Source organism: Micromys minutus, assembly GCF_963924665.1.
Source record: "Micromys minutus genome assembly, chromosome: 2".
NCBI classification, from domain to species: Eukaryota; Metazoa; Chordata; class Mammalia; order Rodentia; family Muridae; genus Micromys; species Micromys minutus.
This window is the reverse complement of record NC_137971.1, coordinates 57,866,002-57,881,110: the sequence shown is the minus strand read 5'-3', so window position 1 is coordinate 57,881,110 and position 15,109 is coordinate 57,866,002. Positions and strand designations below refer to the sequence as shown.

At 49.3% G+C, this 15,109-nt stretch overlaps 1 protein-coding gene across 1 annotated transcript in view; it reads left to right on the top strand.

The window, feature by feature from the left end:
* Positions 1–14,845, top strand: part of MUC2 (mucin 2, oligomeric mucus/gel-forming) — a gene marked incomplete at both ends in the record, with an annotated part of 31,278 nt that extends 16,433 nt beyond the window's left edge. Inside the window, 21 exons of the mRNA XM_080912972.1 lie at positions 150–2,426; positions 2,512–4,515; positions 5,081–5,362; positions 6,030–6,292; positions 6,609–6,783; positions 7,262–7,509; positions 8,051–8,234; positions 8,492–8,708; positions 9,558–9,736; positions 9,937–10,006; positions 10,115–10,212; positions 10,341–10,372; positions 11,684–11,861; positions 12,158–12,262; positions 12,468–12,508; positions 12,618–12,740; positions 13,016–13,114; positions 13,731–13,859; positions 14,005–14,044; positions 14,408–14,534; positions 14,623–14,845. Of these exons, the coding sequence (XP_080769098.1) occupies positions 150–2,426; positions 2,512–4,515; positions 5,081–5,362; positions 6,030–6,292; positions 6,609–6,783; positions 7,262–7,509; positions 8,051–8,234; positions 8,492–8,708; positions 9,558–9,736; positions 9,937–10,006; positions 10,115–10,212; positions 10,341–10,372; positions 11,684–11,861; positions 12,158–12,262; positions 12,468–12,508; positions 12,618–12,740; positions 13,016–13,114; positions 13,731–13,859; positions 14,005–14,044; positions 14,408–14,534; positions 14,623–14,845 (7,094 nt within the window). The remainder of the gene's footprint in view (positions 1–149; positions 2,427–2,511; positions 4,516–5,080; positions 5,363–6,029; positions 6,293–6,608; positions 6,784–7,261; positions 7,510–8,050; positions 8,235–8,491; positions 8,709–9,557; positions 9,737–9,936; positions 10,007–10,114; positions 10,213–10,340; positions 10,373–11,683; positions 11,862–12,157; positions 12,263–12,467; positions 12,509–12,617; positions 12,741–13,015; positions 13,115–13,730; positions 13,860–14,004; positions 14,045–14,407; positions 14,535–14,622) is intronic.
* Between the last annotated feature and the right edge of the window lie 264 nt (positions 14,846–15,109).

The following is a 15,109-nucleotide window of genomic DNA, read 5'->3' as shown; positions in this document are numbered from 1 at the left end:
CACCAAGTCCAATCCCTACAACCACAATGACCACAACACCAACACCAACCACCACAGAGACATCAACCCCACCACCTACTACCACACAGACCTCAACCCCCACACCTACAGGAACAGAGACCTCTACTCCTAAGTCTACCACTCCCCAGACACCAAGTCCAACCTCTACAACCACAGTGACCACAACACCAACACCAACCACCACAGAGACATCAACCCCAACATCTACTACCACACAGACCACAACCCCAACACCTACAGGAACAGAGACCTCTACTTTTACATCTACCACTCCTCAGACATCAAGTCTAACCCCTACAACCACAGTTACTCCAATACCAACAACAACAATCACAGAGATATCAACCTCAACATCTACTACCACACAGACCACAACTCCAACACCTACAGGCACAGAGACCTCTACTCCTACATCTACCACTCCACAGACACCAAGTCCAACCTCTACAACCACAGTGACCACAACACCAACACCAACCACAACAGAGACATCAACCCCAACAACTACTACCACACAGACCACAACCCCAACACCTACAGAAACAGAGACCTCTACTCCTACTTCTACCACTCCTCAGACATCAAGTCCAAACCCTACAACCACAGTTACTCCAATACCAACAACAACCACCACAGAGATATCAACCTCAACTTCTACTACCACACAGACCACAACTCCAACACCTACTGGAACAGAGACCTCTACTCCTACATCTATCACTCCTCAGACACCAAGTCCAACCCCTACAATCACAGTGACCACAACACCAACACCAACCACCACAGAGATATCAACCCCACCACCTACTACCACACAGACCACAACCCCCACACCTACAGGAACAGAGACCTCTACTCCTACATCTACCACTCCTCAGACACCAAGTCCAACCTCTACAACCACAGTGACCACAACACCAACACCAACCACCACAGAGACATCAACCCCAACATCTACTACCACACAGACCACAACCCCAACACCTACAGGAACAGAGACCTCTACTTCTACATCTACCACTCCCCAGACACCAAGTCCAACCCCTACAATCACAGTGACCACAACACCAACACCAACCACCACAGAGATATCAACCCCACCACCTACTACCACACAGACCACAACCCCCACACCTACAGGAACAGAGACCTCTACTCCTACATCTACCACTCCTCAGACACCAAGTCCAACCTCTACAACCACAGTGACCACAACACCAACACCAACCACCACAGAGACATCAACCCCAACATCTACTACCACACAGACCACAACCCTCACACCTACAGGAACAGAGACCTCTACTCCTACATCTACCACTCCTCAGACACCAAGTCCAACCCCTACAACCACAGTGACCACAACACCAACACCAACCACCACAGAGACATCATCCCCAACATCTACAACCACACAGACCACAATCCCAACACCTATAGGGACAGAGACCTCTACTCCTATATCTACAACGTCCCAGACACCAAGTACATCCCCTACAACCACAGTGACTACAACACCAACACCAACCACCACAGAAACATCATCTCCAACATCTACTACCACACAGACCACATCCCCAACACCTACAGGAACAGAGACCTCTACTCCTACATCTACCACTCCTCAGACATCAAGTCCAACCCCTACATCAACAGTTTCCACAACACCCACATCAAGCACTACAGAGACACCAACCCCAACATCTACTACCACACAGACAACAACCCCCACACCTACAGGAACAGAGACCTCTACTTCTATATCTACCACTCCCCAGACACCAAGTCCACCCCCTACAACCACAGTGACCACAACACCAACACCAACCACCGTAGAGACATCAACCCCAACATCTACTACCACACAGACCACAACCTCAACACCTACAGGAACAGAGATCTCTACTCATACATCTACCACTCCTCAGACACCAAGTTCAACTCCTACAACAACAGTGTCCCCAGCACCCACATCAAGCACTACAGAGACTCCAACCCCAACATCTACTACCACACAGACAACAACCCCAACACCTACAGGAACAGAGACCTCTACTCCTACATCTACTACTCCCCAGACACCAAGTCCAACCCCTACAACCACAGTGATGACAACACCAACACCAACCACCATAGAGACATCATCCCCAACATCTACAACCACACAGACCACAACCCCAATACCTACAGGAACAGAGACCTCTATTCCTACATCTTCCACTTTCCAGACACCAAGTCCAACCCCTACAACCACAGTGACCACCACACCAACACCAACCCCCACAGAGACATCAACCCCAACATCTACTACCACACAGACCACAACCTCAACACCTACAGGAATAGAGACCTCTCCTTCTATACCTACGACTACGCAGACAACAAGTTCAACACCATCAACCACAGTGACCTCAACACCAACACCAAGCACCATACAGACCTCAACCTTAAATTCTACTACCACACAGACCACAACCCCAACCACGACAGGAACAGAAACCTCTACTCCTATTTCCACCTCCACCCAGACCCAAAGTCCAACTACTACAACCACAGTGACCCCAATACAAACATCAACTTTACCAATCACTTCATCAGGACCATCAACTGCCACATCACCAAGCACATCAAGTCCCATGTCATCAACCTTTACTACCCCATCCCACTCTCCATGCATTGATTACTGCAAGTGGACCGAATGGCTGGATTCTGGAAAACCAACTTATGATATAGAAAGTGGAGATATTGAAAGTATTGAAGGTGTCTGTGATCCATACTGGCAAGCAATCAACATCTCCTGCAGAGCTGCGATGTACTCCGACAAACCACTTAATCAACTTGGTCAAACAGTGGTTTGTAATACAAAAGTTGGGCTAGTGTGCAAAAATGTAGATCAGAAAATAGGAGGGATTATTCCTATGCACATGTGTCTCAACTATGAGATCAGTGTTTACTGCTGTAGTACAATATGTTTTACTTCAACCCCATCATCTACTACCACAGAGACACCAACAATAACATCAATGACAAAGACTTCCACTCCAGCGACTACTACCACGCAGACACCAAGCTCATCTCCTACAACTACAGTGACTCCACGTCCAGCACCAACAACTACACCTATTTCTACTTCAGAACCTACTACAACTCGGACCACAACCCCAACAACCTTCACAAAGACCTCCACACCTATATCTACCATTAGCCAGACACCAAGTATAGTCTCTACCACCACTGTGACTCCTACTCCAACACCAACAATTGGAGAGACCTCAACCACAACATCTATAGTAACAGAAAGTTTGACTCCAAGATCTACTACTACCCAGACATCTATCCCAGCATCTTCCATCACAGTGACCCCATCACCAACACCTTCCACAAGAGAAACATCAACTCCAACATCTACTACCACTCAGACAACAACGCCAACACCTACAGGAACAGAGACCTCTACTCCTACATCTACCACTCCCCAGACACCAAGTCCAACCCCTACAACCACAGTGACCACAACACCAACACCAACCACCAGAGAGACATCAACCCCACCACCTACTACCACACAGACCACAACCCCCACCCCTACAGGAACAGAGACCTCTACTCCTACATCTACCACCCCCCAGACACCAAGGCCAACCCCTACCACCACAGTGACCTCATCACCTACACCAACAACCACAGAGACATCAACCCCACCACCTACTACCACACAGACCATAACCCCAACACCTACAGGAACAGAGACCTCTACTTCTACATCTACCACTCCTCAGACACCAAGTTCCACCCCTATAACCACAATTACTCCAACCCCAACACCTACCTCCACAGAAACATCCACTCTAACATCTATCACCACACAAACTTCAACCCCAACACCTAATATAGAAACCTCTACTCCTTCCTCTACCCAGACACCAAGTCTATCTTCAACCTTCTCAACAACTCCTACACAAACCCAAACTTCTACTATTACAGGGACTTCAACCTTAACAGCTACTACCACACAGACCACATCTCCAACACCTCCAGTAGAAGAGCCCTCTACGCCCACATCTACCATTAGGCAAACACCAAGTTCAGTTCCTATCTACACAGTGACTCAAACCCTAACTTCTCCCACTTCAGAGAAACCAAGCTCATCCTCTCCTACCACTGAAAGCACAAGTTCAACATCTACTACTAGCCAAACCCCAACCCCAACCCCCACCACCACAATCAAAGAACCTTCTACTCCGACAAACACAGTATCTACTATGGGATCAACCTCTCCCAAACCTTCAACTGAATCCTCGATGCCTGTGACCTCCCAATCTACTCTTTCTCCACCCACGGAGTCCACTACCCTTTCAAGCACCCCTGTAATCACCACAGTAACATCTAGCACAATATCATCCCCTGGATCAACATCACCGTTCACCACTTCTTCAGTGGGCAGCACTTCCTCTTCACCTCCAAGTTCAACACCAGGACCCACCACATCCTCAGGTAAGCAGACATGTCAAGCCACTCCTATTCCTCAATTCTTAGGATAGCTCTTTGTAAGGGAAGTTCTGTGGTCTCAAGACCTAAGCTTGTGGTCAGCACTTTGTGCTTCATGACCCTGTTCTTGCTCAGTGATTCCAATCCCCTGTAAGGTTTTAGGCAGCCTAAGTGGGCCTTCTCTGCCTACTGAGTCAGATCCTTGGGATTGATGAATTGTAGATAGTATAGATTATGCAGCCCAACACTGATTGGACTCCATGAGTAAATATCTCCCAGGGAAGTCCTGGGCTGTGTAGGGTCAGGGCTGGTGTAAGACACTCCTGTATGGGCAAGGCCTAAGAGGTCTTGGAGGGTAGCTAGTCCGGCACTGGAAGATGTTCAGTGTTCAGTATGATAGTCACACAGTGTGCATGGTGATAATGAATCCTGGTGAGTGGGTATAAAGTTTTGACACCTCACCATGGCTTCTTGAACTAGTTGTTATCTTACAGTGGTGGGGCTTGCAGGTAGAGCTCTGTGGTACCTGAGATGATCAGTGCCATCAGCCCACATGGAATTCTTCTTACAGGCGTGCCCACCTCCTCAAAGACCACAACAGGACTAACTTCACATACCACAAGACCACCCTCTACATCCCCCACTACATCCCCAACTGTGCCAACATCTACCACGGAAGCCACCACCCAGACAAGTCTCTCGTCAACCACACCAACTACCGTGGAGACCACCAGGACCTCATCTTGGGGGACATTCTCTTCAGCCTCCCCAATCACCTCTCCCAGCACTATGTGGAACCCCACTGAAACACAGGTTACCTGCTGTGTTTTGAATGACACATTCTATGGCCCAGGTATCCATGGTGTTCTTTTCATTTCTAATGTTCACAAAGCTGAGGCTCATCCCTGCTCTTACCAGTGGGTAGATGAAAGGTCAGACTCCAACTTGAAGCTTTATCAGGAGGGTGAAGGCTGAAAGCTGGTTGTGGGTGGGTGTCTTGTGGCCAGCTTCACCTTTTTGGGAACTTAAACCAGAAGTCAGGGTTCTTCAAAGGCTTAGAGAACAAGTAGACCCGGGGGGTTTAGTCCATTTTGTGTTATAAAAAAAAACACTTGAGGCCAGATGATTTATAAATAATATAGGGTCGTTTAGCTGGTAGTTCCAGAGGCTAGGAAGTACAGGAACTGTACACTGGCATCTGATGAGTTCCTCATCTGCATCAAAACTGGTACCAGGTGGTGAAATGGCATAGCTATGCTGGCTTTGGGTCTCTCTCTCTTTTCTTTGGATGCCACTATTGCTATGTTAGGGGAATCACTGTCATACCTCACCTAACCCTAGTTATCTCCCCTAAGGTCTCTCCCCAATATACTGAGTCCCTCCCCAAGACCCTAGTTATCTCCCCTAAGGTTTCTCCCCAATATATTGAGTCCCTCCCCAAGACCTCCATGGGCATCTGTCAGGGTGTTCTAGTGGCCAGTTCTGCTTCTGGATAGTGTAAAGACTCTCTTCCCTTGTAGGTGAACTGGTCTACAACAATACCCACAAGGACACCTGTTACTTTGTAAACTGCTCTGTGGACTGCCATCTCCAGTTCTTCAATTGGTCCTGTCCATCTACCCCCTCAACTCCAACACCTTCAACACCACCAACAACCACACCCTCCACACCATCTACCACATCTTCAAAGTCTACGCCCCAATCCACATCGTCCAAGTCAACAATCAGTACTCCAACCAAAACCACCACCTATGGGTGCCTTGATTTTGATCCTCCCAGACAGGTCAGTGGGTAGTATGTGGCTTTGTTACCCTGGCACTGAAAACTGGGGTTGATGTTTCCCCCTTGGTAACATTGGCACAGGTTCTGCTATCTCTCCCTCTCTCTCTCTCTCTCTCTCTCTCTCTCTCTCTCTCTCTCTCTCTCTCTCTCTCACTCTCTCTCTGTCTCTCTCACCATATCCTGCCTTTCCATCTCCTAATCCTAGCTGCTCAGCTCCAGCTCTTAGAGTGACCTGGGTGTAGACTGTGTCCTCCTGTGTAGATTGGGGAGGCTAAGCTAAGCTGCTTGTTGATTGTTCCATACTATCTCTCCTTCAGGTGAATGAGACCTGGTGGCTGTGTAACTGTACTATGGCTATTTGCAAGCATGACAACGTAGTGGAGATTGTGGAGCTGGAGTGCAACCCCCCACCCATGCCCACCTGTTCCAATGGCCTCAAACCTGTGCGTGTTGTTGATCCCGATGGCTGCTGCTGGCACTGGGAATGTGACTGTAAGGCCTTTAGCTATTTGGGAATGCACCTGCCAGGGTCCTTTCTTCTTTGGTATTGGTGGCTGCAGGACTAGCCTCCTGGGAGCAGACCTTAATTGCTAGGCACCTGCTGAAGGCTAGGCACACAGTCGTAGGTACTTCTCAATACCCTTTATGTTTCTGAGTAGGAGCCTGAGCAGGTAGAAGTCTTGTGTGGTGGAGCAAGACATGTTTCAGAGCAAGGATGCCTCTGAGGATGGGTTGACTTGGCTCTAAAGCAAGAACTCACATTACAGAAGGTCTCTGGATCAAATGGAAAGATTCTTTTGGAAGATCTGCTCCAGCTTGGATGCCCCTAGTGGCTCAATATAGGGACCTGGTTATTTTTTAGACTCCTTTAATTATTGATAGATTTTTAGCCCATCCCTTGAATCCTGACAATGACTTGATTCCAGTAGTTCTGGCCCGGTGACATCAATTTATGGAACTTTTCCTACAGGCTACTGTACTGGCTGGGGGGACCCACACTTTGTCACCTTCGATGGCCTCTACTACAGCTACCAGGGTAACTGTACCTATGTGCTGGTGGAGGAGATTACCTCTACAGTGGACAACTTTGGGATCTACATTGACAACTACCACTGTGATGCCAATGACAAGGTGTCCTGCCCCCGCACACTAATTGTGCGTCATGAGACCCAGGAAGTGCAGATCAAGACTGTGCACATGATGCCTATTGAGGTGCAGGTATGTGGCTGGGACTGGCTGGGTGTCTACAGTGTGTCTGTCATGGCCTTAGGCTGTGGCCACAGGCAATAGAAGACTAGGCTGCATATCCATTGAACCAGGCTGGAGCCATGGCTCCATGGTATTGTTGGGGCTCCTTAGAGTCCTGTCAGTTCTTCTCTGAGGATAGGTGAGCAGGAGGTGACAATGTCTAGCTGAGTCTTTTCTATCCACTGGGGTCACTGGTGATGCTTATGGACACAGCTGAGGAGCCCTGACCCTTTCATAGAGCCTCAAAGTCTCCAGAAGAGTCTTCTTGGGCTCTCTTGGGATGAGCTGGGACAAAGGTCAGTATGGTAGATAGGAGGCAAAAAGGGAAGAGAAAGATGGAGGGACAGGAAAATCTCTTTCAGGTAGAAGTGAAGATATTGCTAGTGTTAACCCAAGGTGCAACCTTGCCTTCTTGGTTTCCAGAGAGGTCCATGGAGGGACCAAACAGAGCAGGTGGCAGGCTCTAGCCCTATCTCAGAGGTCTTCTCTGACTCAGATATGTTGACTACAGGTACAGGTGAACAAGCAGTTAGTGGCTTTGCCCTACAAGAAGTATGGGCTAGAAGTGTACGAATCTGGCATCAACTTTGTGGTGGACATCCCCTGGCTGGGTGCCCAGGTCTCCTACAATGGCCTGTCATTCTCCATCCGGCTGCCCTACCACCTGTTTGGCAACAACACAAAGGGCCAGTGTGGTGAGTCCCCCCTATTTCTGCCTATTTCCTTGGAGGGCAAGACTGGGTGTGAATCTCTGTCACCCAGCTGTGGGTTTTCTGTTCCTCTGTGGACAGTCACTGTGGCATTGTCTTGTGTTTGGTCCCTGTGAGAAGACAGCAGATACTGGAGTGGCCTTGGCTTTGTCCTCTGGCCTGATGAGTGGAACACATAGAGTTTTGACTGAGAAGTGTCAGGGCTTGATGCTGGCCTGATAATGTGGTTTCTCTGCACACAGGCACCTGCACCAACAATACTGCAGATGACTGTATCCTACCCAGTGGGGAGATCATCTCTGACTGCGAGGTTGCTGCTGACAAGTGGTTGGTGAATGACCCCTCCAAGCCACACTGTCCCCACAAAGGCCTCACCACCAAACGCCCAGCCATCACAACGCCAGGGATTTCGCTTAATAACTGCACTGCCTCTCCTGTTTGCCAGCTCATCATGGACAGGTGACCCATGGGAAGTAGAGAAGTGGAGGCAAGAGGATCAGGGCAAGCCTGGGCTAATGAGATCTTGTCTCAAAAAACCAAAACAAACCAAACCTAACCAAACCAAACCAAACCAAACCAAACCAAACCAAACCAAACCAAACCAAACCAGGGTCTCACAATGTCTCATCTCTACTGTCCCTGCTGTCTACCAAGTAGGCAAAGAGCAGCCCATGTGTGTGGGCCTGGAAGAGCCAAGGTTGTGTTGCTGCGAATAGTTGTTGGCTTCTAGGGGTTCCAAGACTTGGCTTCTGTTTCCCCAGGCCCTAGCTATATATTCTCTGACATCCCATACCCATACCCCAGCATCCTTCTTTGTTTTCAGACATTTCTCACCTCCTGGCTAGGTGCAGCCTCACTGAGCTGGAGACCACAAATAGATCAACTGACCAGAAAGCAGCATCTCAGGGAGGCAGGTTTGAGATAGAACATAGGTCAGGGACTCCTAAATCTATTAGCCACAGGAGGACCTTTCCTGTCTCTGGAGGTGTTAGGGTGAGGTCAAAGCTAGGTGAGCCTCTGCCAGGATTGTTGGAAGGGGACATCCTGGCAACTAGTGACCATTGAGGTGTGCATAGTACATCTGTATGTGTCTAATGACACAGAGATATGTCCTTCCTTTCCTAGAGGCCAGCCCTTCCTGCTTTCTGCTGCTGGTAACCATAGTATGTCTTTGGTCTTTGGCAGATGCCTCTGAGCAGGCTACAGTAGAGCAGGGTGTGGGGGTCGGGGGGGGGGAAGGGTATTGAGAGAGAGCATGTGGAGAGGCTTCGGTGCTGACTACAATGTCAACTTTCTCTCCCTGCATAGCCTATTCTCTGAGTGCCACCCCTTCGTGCCTCCCAAGCACTACTATGAAGCTTGCCTGTTTGATAGCTGTTTTGTGGCTGGTTCTGGTTTGGAGTGTGCCAGTGTACAGGCCTATGCCACCCTCTGTGCCCAGGAAGGTGTCTGTATTGACTGGAGGAACCACACCCATGGGGCCTGCTGTAAGTGCCTTTCATCTTTTCCCATTCTTTGCCCTGTGTTGGGACCTGTGGGTCAGGCAAGGGTACTGGGAAGTTACCCATCCTCTGCAGGCATGGGCTGAAGTTCTGTGTGGGAAGAGCTGGGTAGCTCTGTCACTTCAGGGAGGGACAGGCTTCTCTGTCTGTATATGACCTTCCTTATTCTTGTCCCTCCCCTGCAGCTGTGAAGTGCCCATCTCACAGGCAGTATCAGGCCTGTGGCCCTGCAGAAGAACCCACCTGCAAGACCAGGTATTCCCTAATCCTGCTCATGCATCTTAGTCAGCTTTAGCTCCCACCCCAGAGCTGTGCCCCAGCACCTGTCACTCCTTCCTTCTGAGCATGTGTCTTGTGTTCTAGCTCTCCTCAGAATTCCACAGTCTTGGTGGAAGGCTGCTTCTGTCCTGAAGGCACCACAAAGTTTGCCCCTGGCTATGACGTCTGTGTGAAGAAATGTGGTATGTCTCCACGTTTATCGCCCTCTCCTGTTTTCTTTGTGTTCACAGAGGCAAGGTCAGGAGGCTGATCCTAGTTCCCTATAATATCATGACAGTGTTAACAGAGTTTGTTTCCTCTTTCTTTCTAGGATGTGTGGGACCAGACAATGTGCCCAGAGAGGTAGGTTCCCCCTTGATCTAGGAGAATTCTCAGTAAAATCCTGAGCTTTGGGAGAACGAGTGGGGCGAAGTGATCAAACAGCCTGGGAGTCCCAAGGACTGAGTCATGAGCAGTGTAGATCCTACTAAGTGAGATCCATCCACGCATCCTCCTGCCACTGGTACATCTCTCCATCAGTCCACTGTCCAGCCATCTGTCCTTGAGCCATCTGCCATCCATGTGTTCATCCAGTTAACATATTGTCATCAATCTATCCATTCACCCATCTGACCACTTGCCTATCCATTTTCCATCTGACTACCCATCCACCCATCCATCCATCCACCCATCCATATGCCAATCAATTACCTATCTAGGCTAATCACATACCCACTATCCACCAAATACCCATCTATCCATCTACTATCTACCCATTCACTGTCTATCTATATATCCACCGAAGCCATACATCTGCCTATACATCCACTACATATGTATATATCCAACCAATTACCCACCCATTATCCATCTGTCCATCCATCCATCCATCCACTCGTTCACTCATCACTCACCTGCCTATCTTACCCCCATTGATCTATCCACCCACCTACCCATCTGAACCATTCACACTCCATCTCCCCATCTGCTAGCCATCCATTTAACTACCCCATCTATCATCTACATTTTTTTTACTTATCTCTTGTCCATTCATCTACTTACCAACTCTCTATCTATCCACCACCTACCCATCATCTACCCATCATCTATCCATCATCTATCCATTTCTTTCCCAACCATCCACCCATCTATCATCTATTCATCATTCACTCATCCAACTACTCATCTACTATTATACATGCAACCAACTAGCAATGCAGCACCCATCCATCCTTCTATTTTTCCAATCACCCACCCATCCATTAAACCATCCATTCATGTGTCCACTCATCTACCCACCAGTCATATAACACTCTGACTAAATATAAGATGGCACATTGGCTTCTTCAGTGTTGTTTCCTGTATGTGCTCACAGTCACTGGTGGACTCTTTAGCTCAATTAAAAATACCTTCAGTAGGCAACCTGCTGCATACCGGGCAGATGCTGTTGGGTGCGAGTGAGCAGGGTCACATCTGTGTGATGTCAGTGCCCTTGAATGGACAGTTTCTGGGCTGTCTCTGGACCTGCCTTGTGAGTCTAGAGGTGGTGAGAGATACAGCTTTCTCACGTGACACCTCATCTAGCTACTTGGTCCAACCATTTTCTCCCTGCTTGGCCATAGATGTGCTACCATAGGGCTAACCTGGTGCTAATCTAATCTATCCTCTTTGCAGTTTGGAGAGCGCTTTGAGTTTGACTGCAAGGACTGCGTTTGCCTCGAGGGTGGAAGTGGCATTGTGTGCCAACCAAAGAAATGTACTGGGGGCAACCTGGCTACATGTGAGGAGGATGGCACCTACCTTGTTGTGGAGGCCAACCCAGATGACAAGTGCTGCAACATCACCTCATGTAGTAAGGCCACCCCTGGGACACAGGAGCCATTCTCAGACCACTAGGGCTGGTGCTCTTAGTGTAACCAAACATGCCCACTGTAGATAAGGCTTTCTGCCACTCCCTCGTTGGTGAGCTCAGGTTCTGTTCACTTGAGAGGACAATGGCAGTGGCTGTTGGATCAGACCAGGAGCCCCTGCTGCAAGGACTGGTCCTGGTGGGCCTCACAGAGGCCTGGGCCTCTGCTATATAGCGGGGGTGGGGGTGCTCTGCCCGTGGAATCCATCCTGGTCACCACACTCTTGCTCTGCCTTCAGAGTGTGACACCAAACGATGCAAAGCTGAGCGCCCCTCATGTTTGCTGGGATTCGAAGTGAAGAGCGAGCTTGTACCTGGGAAATGCTGTCCAGTTTACTCCTGTGGTAAGTGAGGCCAGCAGGGGAAGGAAGGGTCACAGGCAGAACAGCCTGTGAACAAGGGGCCTGTGGAGGAAGCATGCTTTCTCCCTGGGCTTCTTTGTCATGGCTACGGCTGGGTGCCCATTAGCTCTGAGCATCTGCTCAGATGTGTATGCCAGGTTGAGGCTCAGGATACCCTTTAATGGCTTTCCCCACTCTTTCTTCCAAGTGCCCAAGAATGTGTGTGTGCACCAGAATGCCGAATACCAGGTGAGTTCTGAGCTGGGAGGGGACAGGGAGGATGGGTGGTGTCGCCCTTGCCTGAAGATGGAGTAATGCGTGATATGTGCGGTTGTCTTACTTCTGCCTGTTCCCAAAGCCCGGGTCTCCAGTGTATTCCAACAAGTGCCAGGACTGTGTATGCACCAACATCATGGACAATAGCACCCAGCTCAATGTCATCTCCTGTACCCATGTACCCTGCAACATCTCCTGCAGCTCTGTAAGTGTGGCTCCTCCCTTCTCTCCTGCTTCCTGCCTCAGCTTACCCTCTACCCATTTTCTAAGACACATGGTTTCACGTTTGTTTCCATGATTTGCTTTCAAGTTTTTAAAATCTTTCTTGCCAAACGGTGCCTGTATCTACCTCCCACCATGTCACTTGTTCATACACAGCCACCCCCAGCCCCTCTGGTGAGGCATTCTATTGATCCCATGGTCTGGTTGGGTGCAGGGACGGTTCTTTGATCTCAGCCTCATCTTTTTTTGTGTTCACAGGGCTTCGAGCTTGTAGAGGTCCCTGGGGAATGTTGCAAGAAGTGCCAGCAGACCCATTGCATCATTGAGAGGCCCAAGCAGCAGTACATCATTCTGAAGGTGTGTGCGCTCCTGGCTCCTCCCACAAGCTAGTCAGCCACTGAGGGCAAGACTAGGATGACTTTGGGCTTGAGTTATCCTAGATCCCACATAGCTTGGTATGAGTGACCATATTTGGGTGGCTAAAAACAACACATATGGCTGCTCCACTTCTGGAGCTCAGAAGTGCAAGATCAAGGCTGCGAAGCTCTGAGGAGTCCTTCCTGCCTTCTCTCCTTTGGGCTACAGAAAACGATGGTTTGTGTTTGCATCCCCTCTGATGTAGCAGTTTCCCTTCTACCTGAGCCTATGTCTCCTCTTCTGTCTCTTACAAAGATGCTTATTCCTAGAGTTTGAACACCCTTGATGTAGGGTGACTTTATCTCCAGATTATTTTCTTGAGCTTTTCAAAGATCATTTCCCCATTCAGGGTCACTTCCTAGTTCACAGTTTAGACCTAGGTTAGAGACCTTTGTGTTATGTAACCACAGGCAGGTAAGCTTCTGTCTCCAAGACTCTAACAGAGTGTCACTTGCCCAGTGACTCTGGACTTCCTTTCTGTCAAGCTGTACCTTTCAGATTTTTTGGGCTGGCCTCTGCTGTACACTTGCTCATCCTCATGCTATTGTGTCCACAGCCTGGGGAGATACAGAAAAACCCCAGTGACAAGTGCACCTTCTTCAGCTGCATGAAAATCAACAACCAGCTCATCTCTTCAGTCTCCAATATCACCTGCCCTGACTTCGACCCAAGTGACTGTGTTCCGGTGAGTGGAATCCCTATGGACCTGTCCATGAATGCTTAGCCAGGAGCAGGAGACCCTGATGCACTAGCTACCTGGTTTCCAGGAGACTCCATACCTCCTGTAGGAAAGTCCTTATGGTTCCTTTCTCTTTTCCCTTTCTCTTCAGGACTCCATTACATACATGCCGAATGGCTGCTGTAAGACATGTAAGTACAGCCTGGGAAGTGTTAGATGATGGGTGGGCTTTACTCAGAACCCTGAGCAGGAAGACACAGGACATAGTGCTTCGGGACTCCTGTCCCTGCTGTGTCTCTTACACTCATGTGGATCTATAGGAATCTGAGTCCCCTTCCAGGGAGAGGTTGGGTGGAGCCCAGCTGCATGCAGGGACTCAGTTCCTAAAAGGAAAGTGGGACATAGTTAAGGGCTAAAGACATGCTTGGGGAAGGGAGAAGAACCAGCACCGGAGAGGGAGAGGGAGGTGAAGAGAGGGAGAGGGAAGGGAAGAGGGAAAAAGGGAACTAGCTAGAGTCTTAGATCATCCCTTGTATCTGAATTTTCTCCCACAGGCATCCCTCAAAACAAGACCAGATTTCCTTGCTCTGCCATGTCTGTCATGAAGGAGGTTTCCCACAATGGCTGCTCCAAGAATGTCTCCATGAACTATTGCACTGGGTCCTGTGGAACTTTTGCCATGTGAGTCCCAGGCTACAAGTGTGAGATGGGAGGACTCTGTTGATGTCCTCATGGAGGCTGGCACTCATCCTGCTCTTCTTGTCCCCAGGTACTCTGCTCAGGCTCAGGATCTGGATCACAGGTGTGCTTGCTGCAAAGAGGAAAGGACCAGTGTACGAAGTATTGTCCTGGAATGCCCAGACGGCAGTGAGCTGAGCTACAGCTACACACACATTGAGAGCTGTCTGTGTCAGGACACCGTCTGTGGACTCCCACAGGCCCAGCAAGTCCGCACCAGGCGTTCTAGTCCCCGGCTTCTAGGAAGGAAGTGAGCGGATTGCACCGAGCACAGTCCTTCCCATCCTGGACATCCTGCTGACTCTCTGACCTTCTCCACTTCTGGCTTGGCTTCTTCTCTGCACATATTTATTTTCGGAGTTTCTGTTCCACTCTTTGCTTTCTGATAATAAACTCAGGCATAGCCACTCTGGTATTGTGATTTAAGTTGTTTCTTCGAGAATCTGAGCTGTCCATTATGTGGATGGATTCTAGGAAGTGGGTGGGGCCTCTTGGTTCTGTCAGGCAGTGTTCAGAGC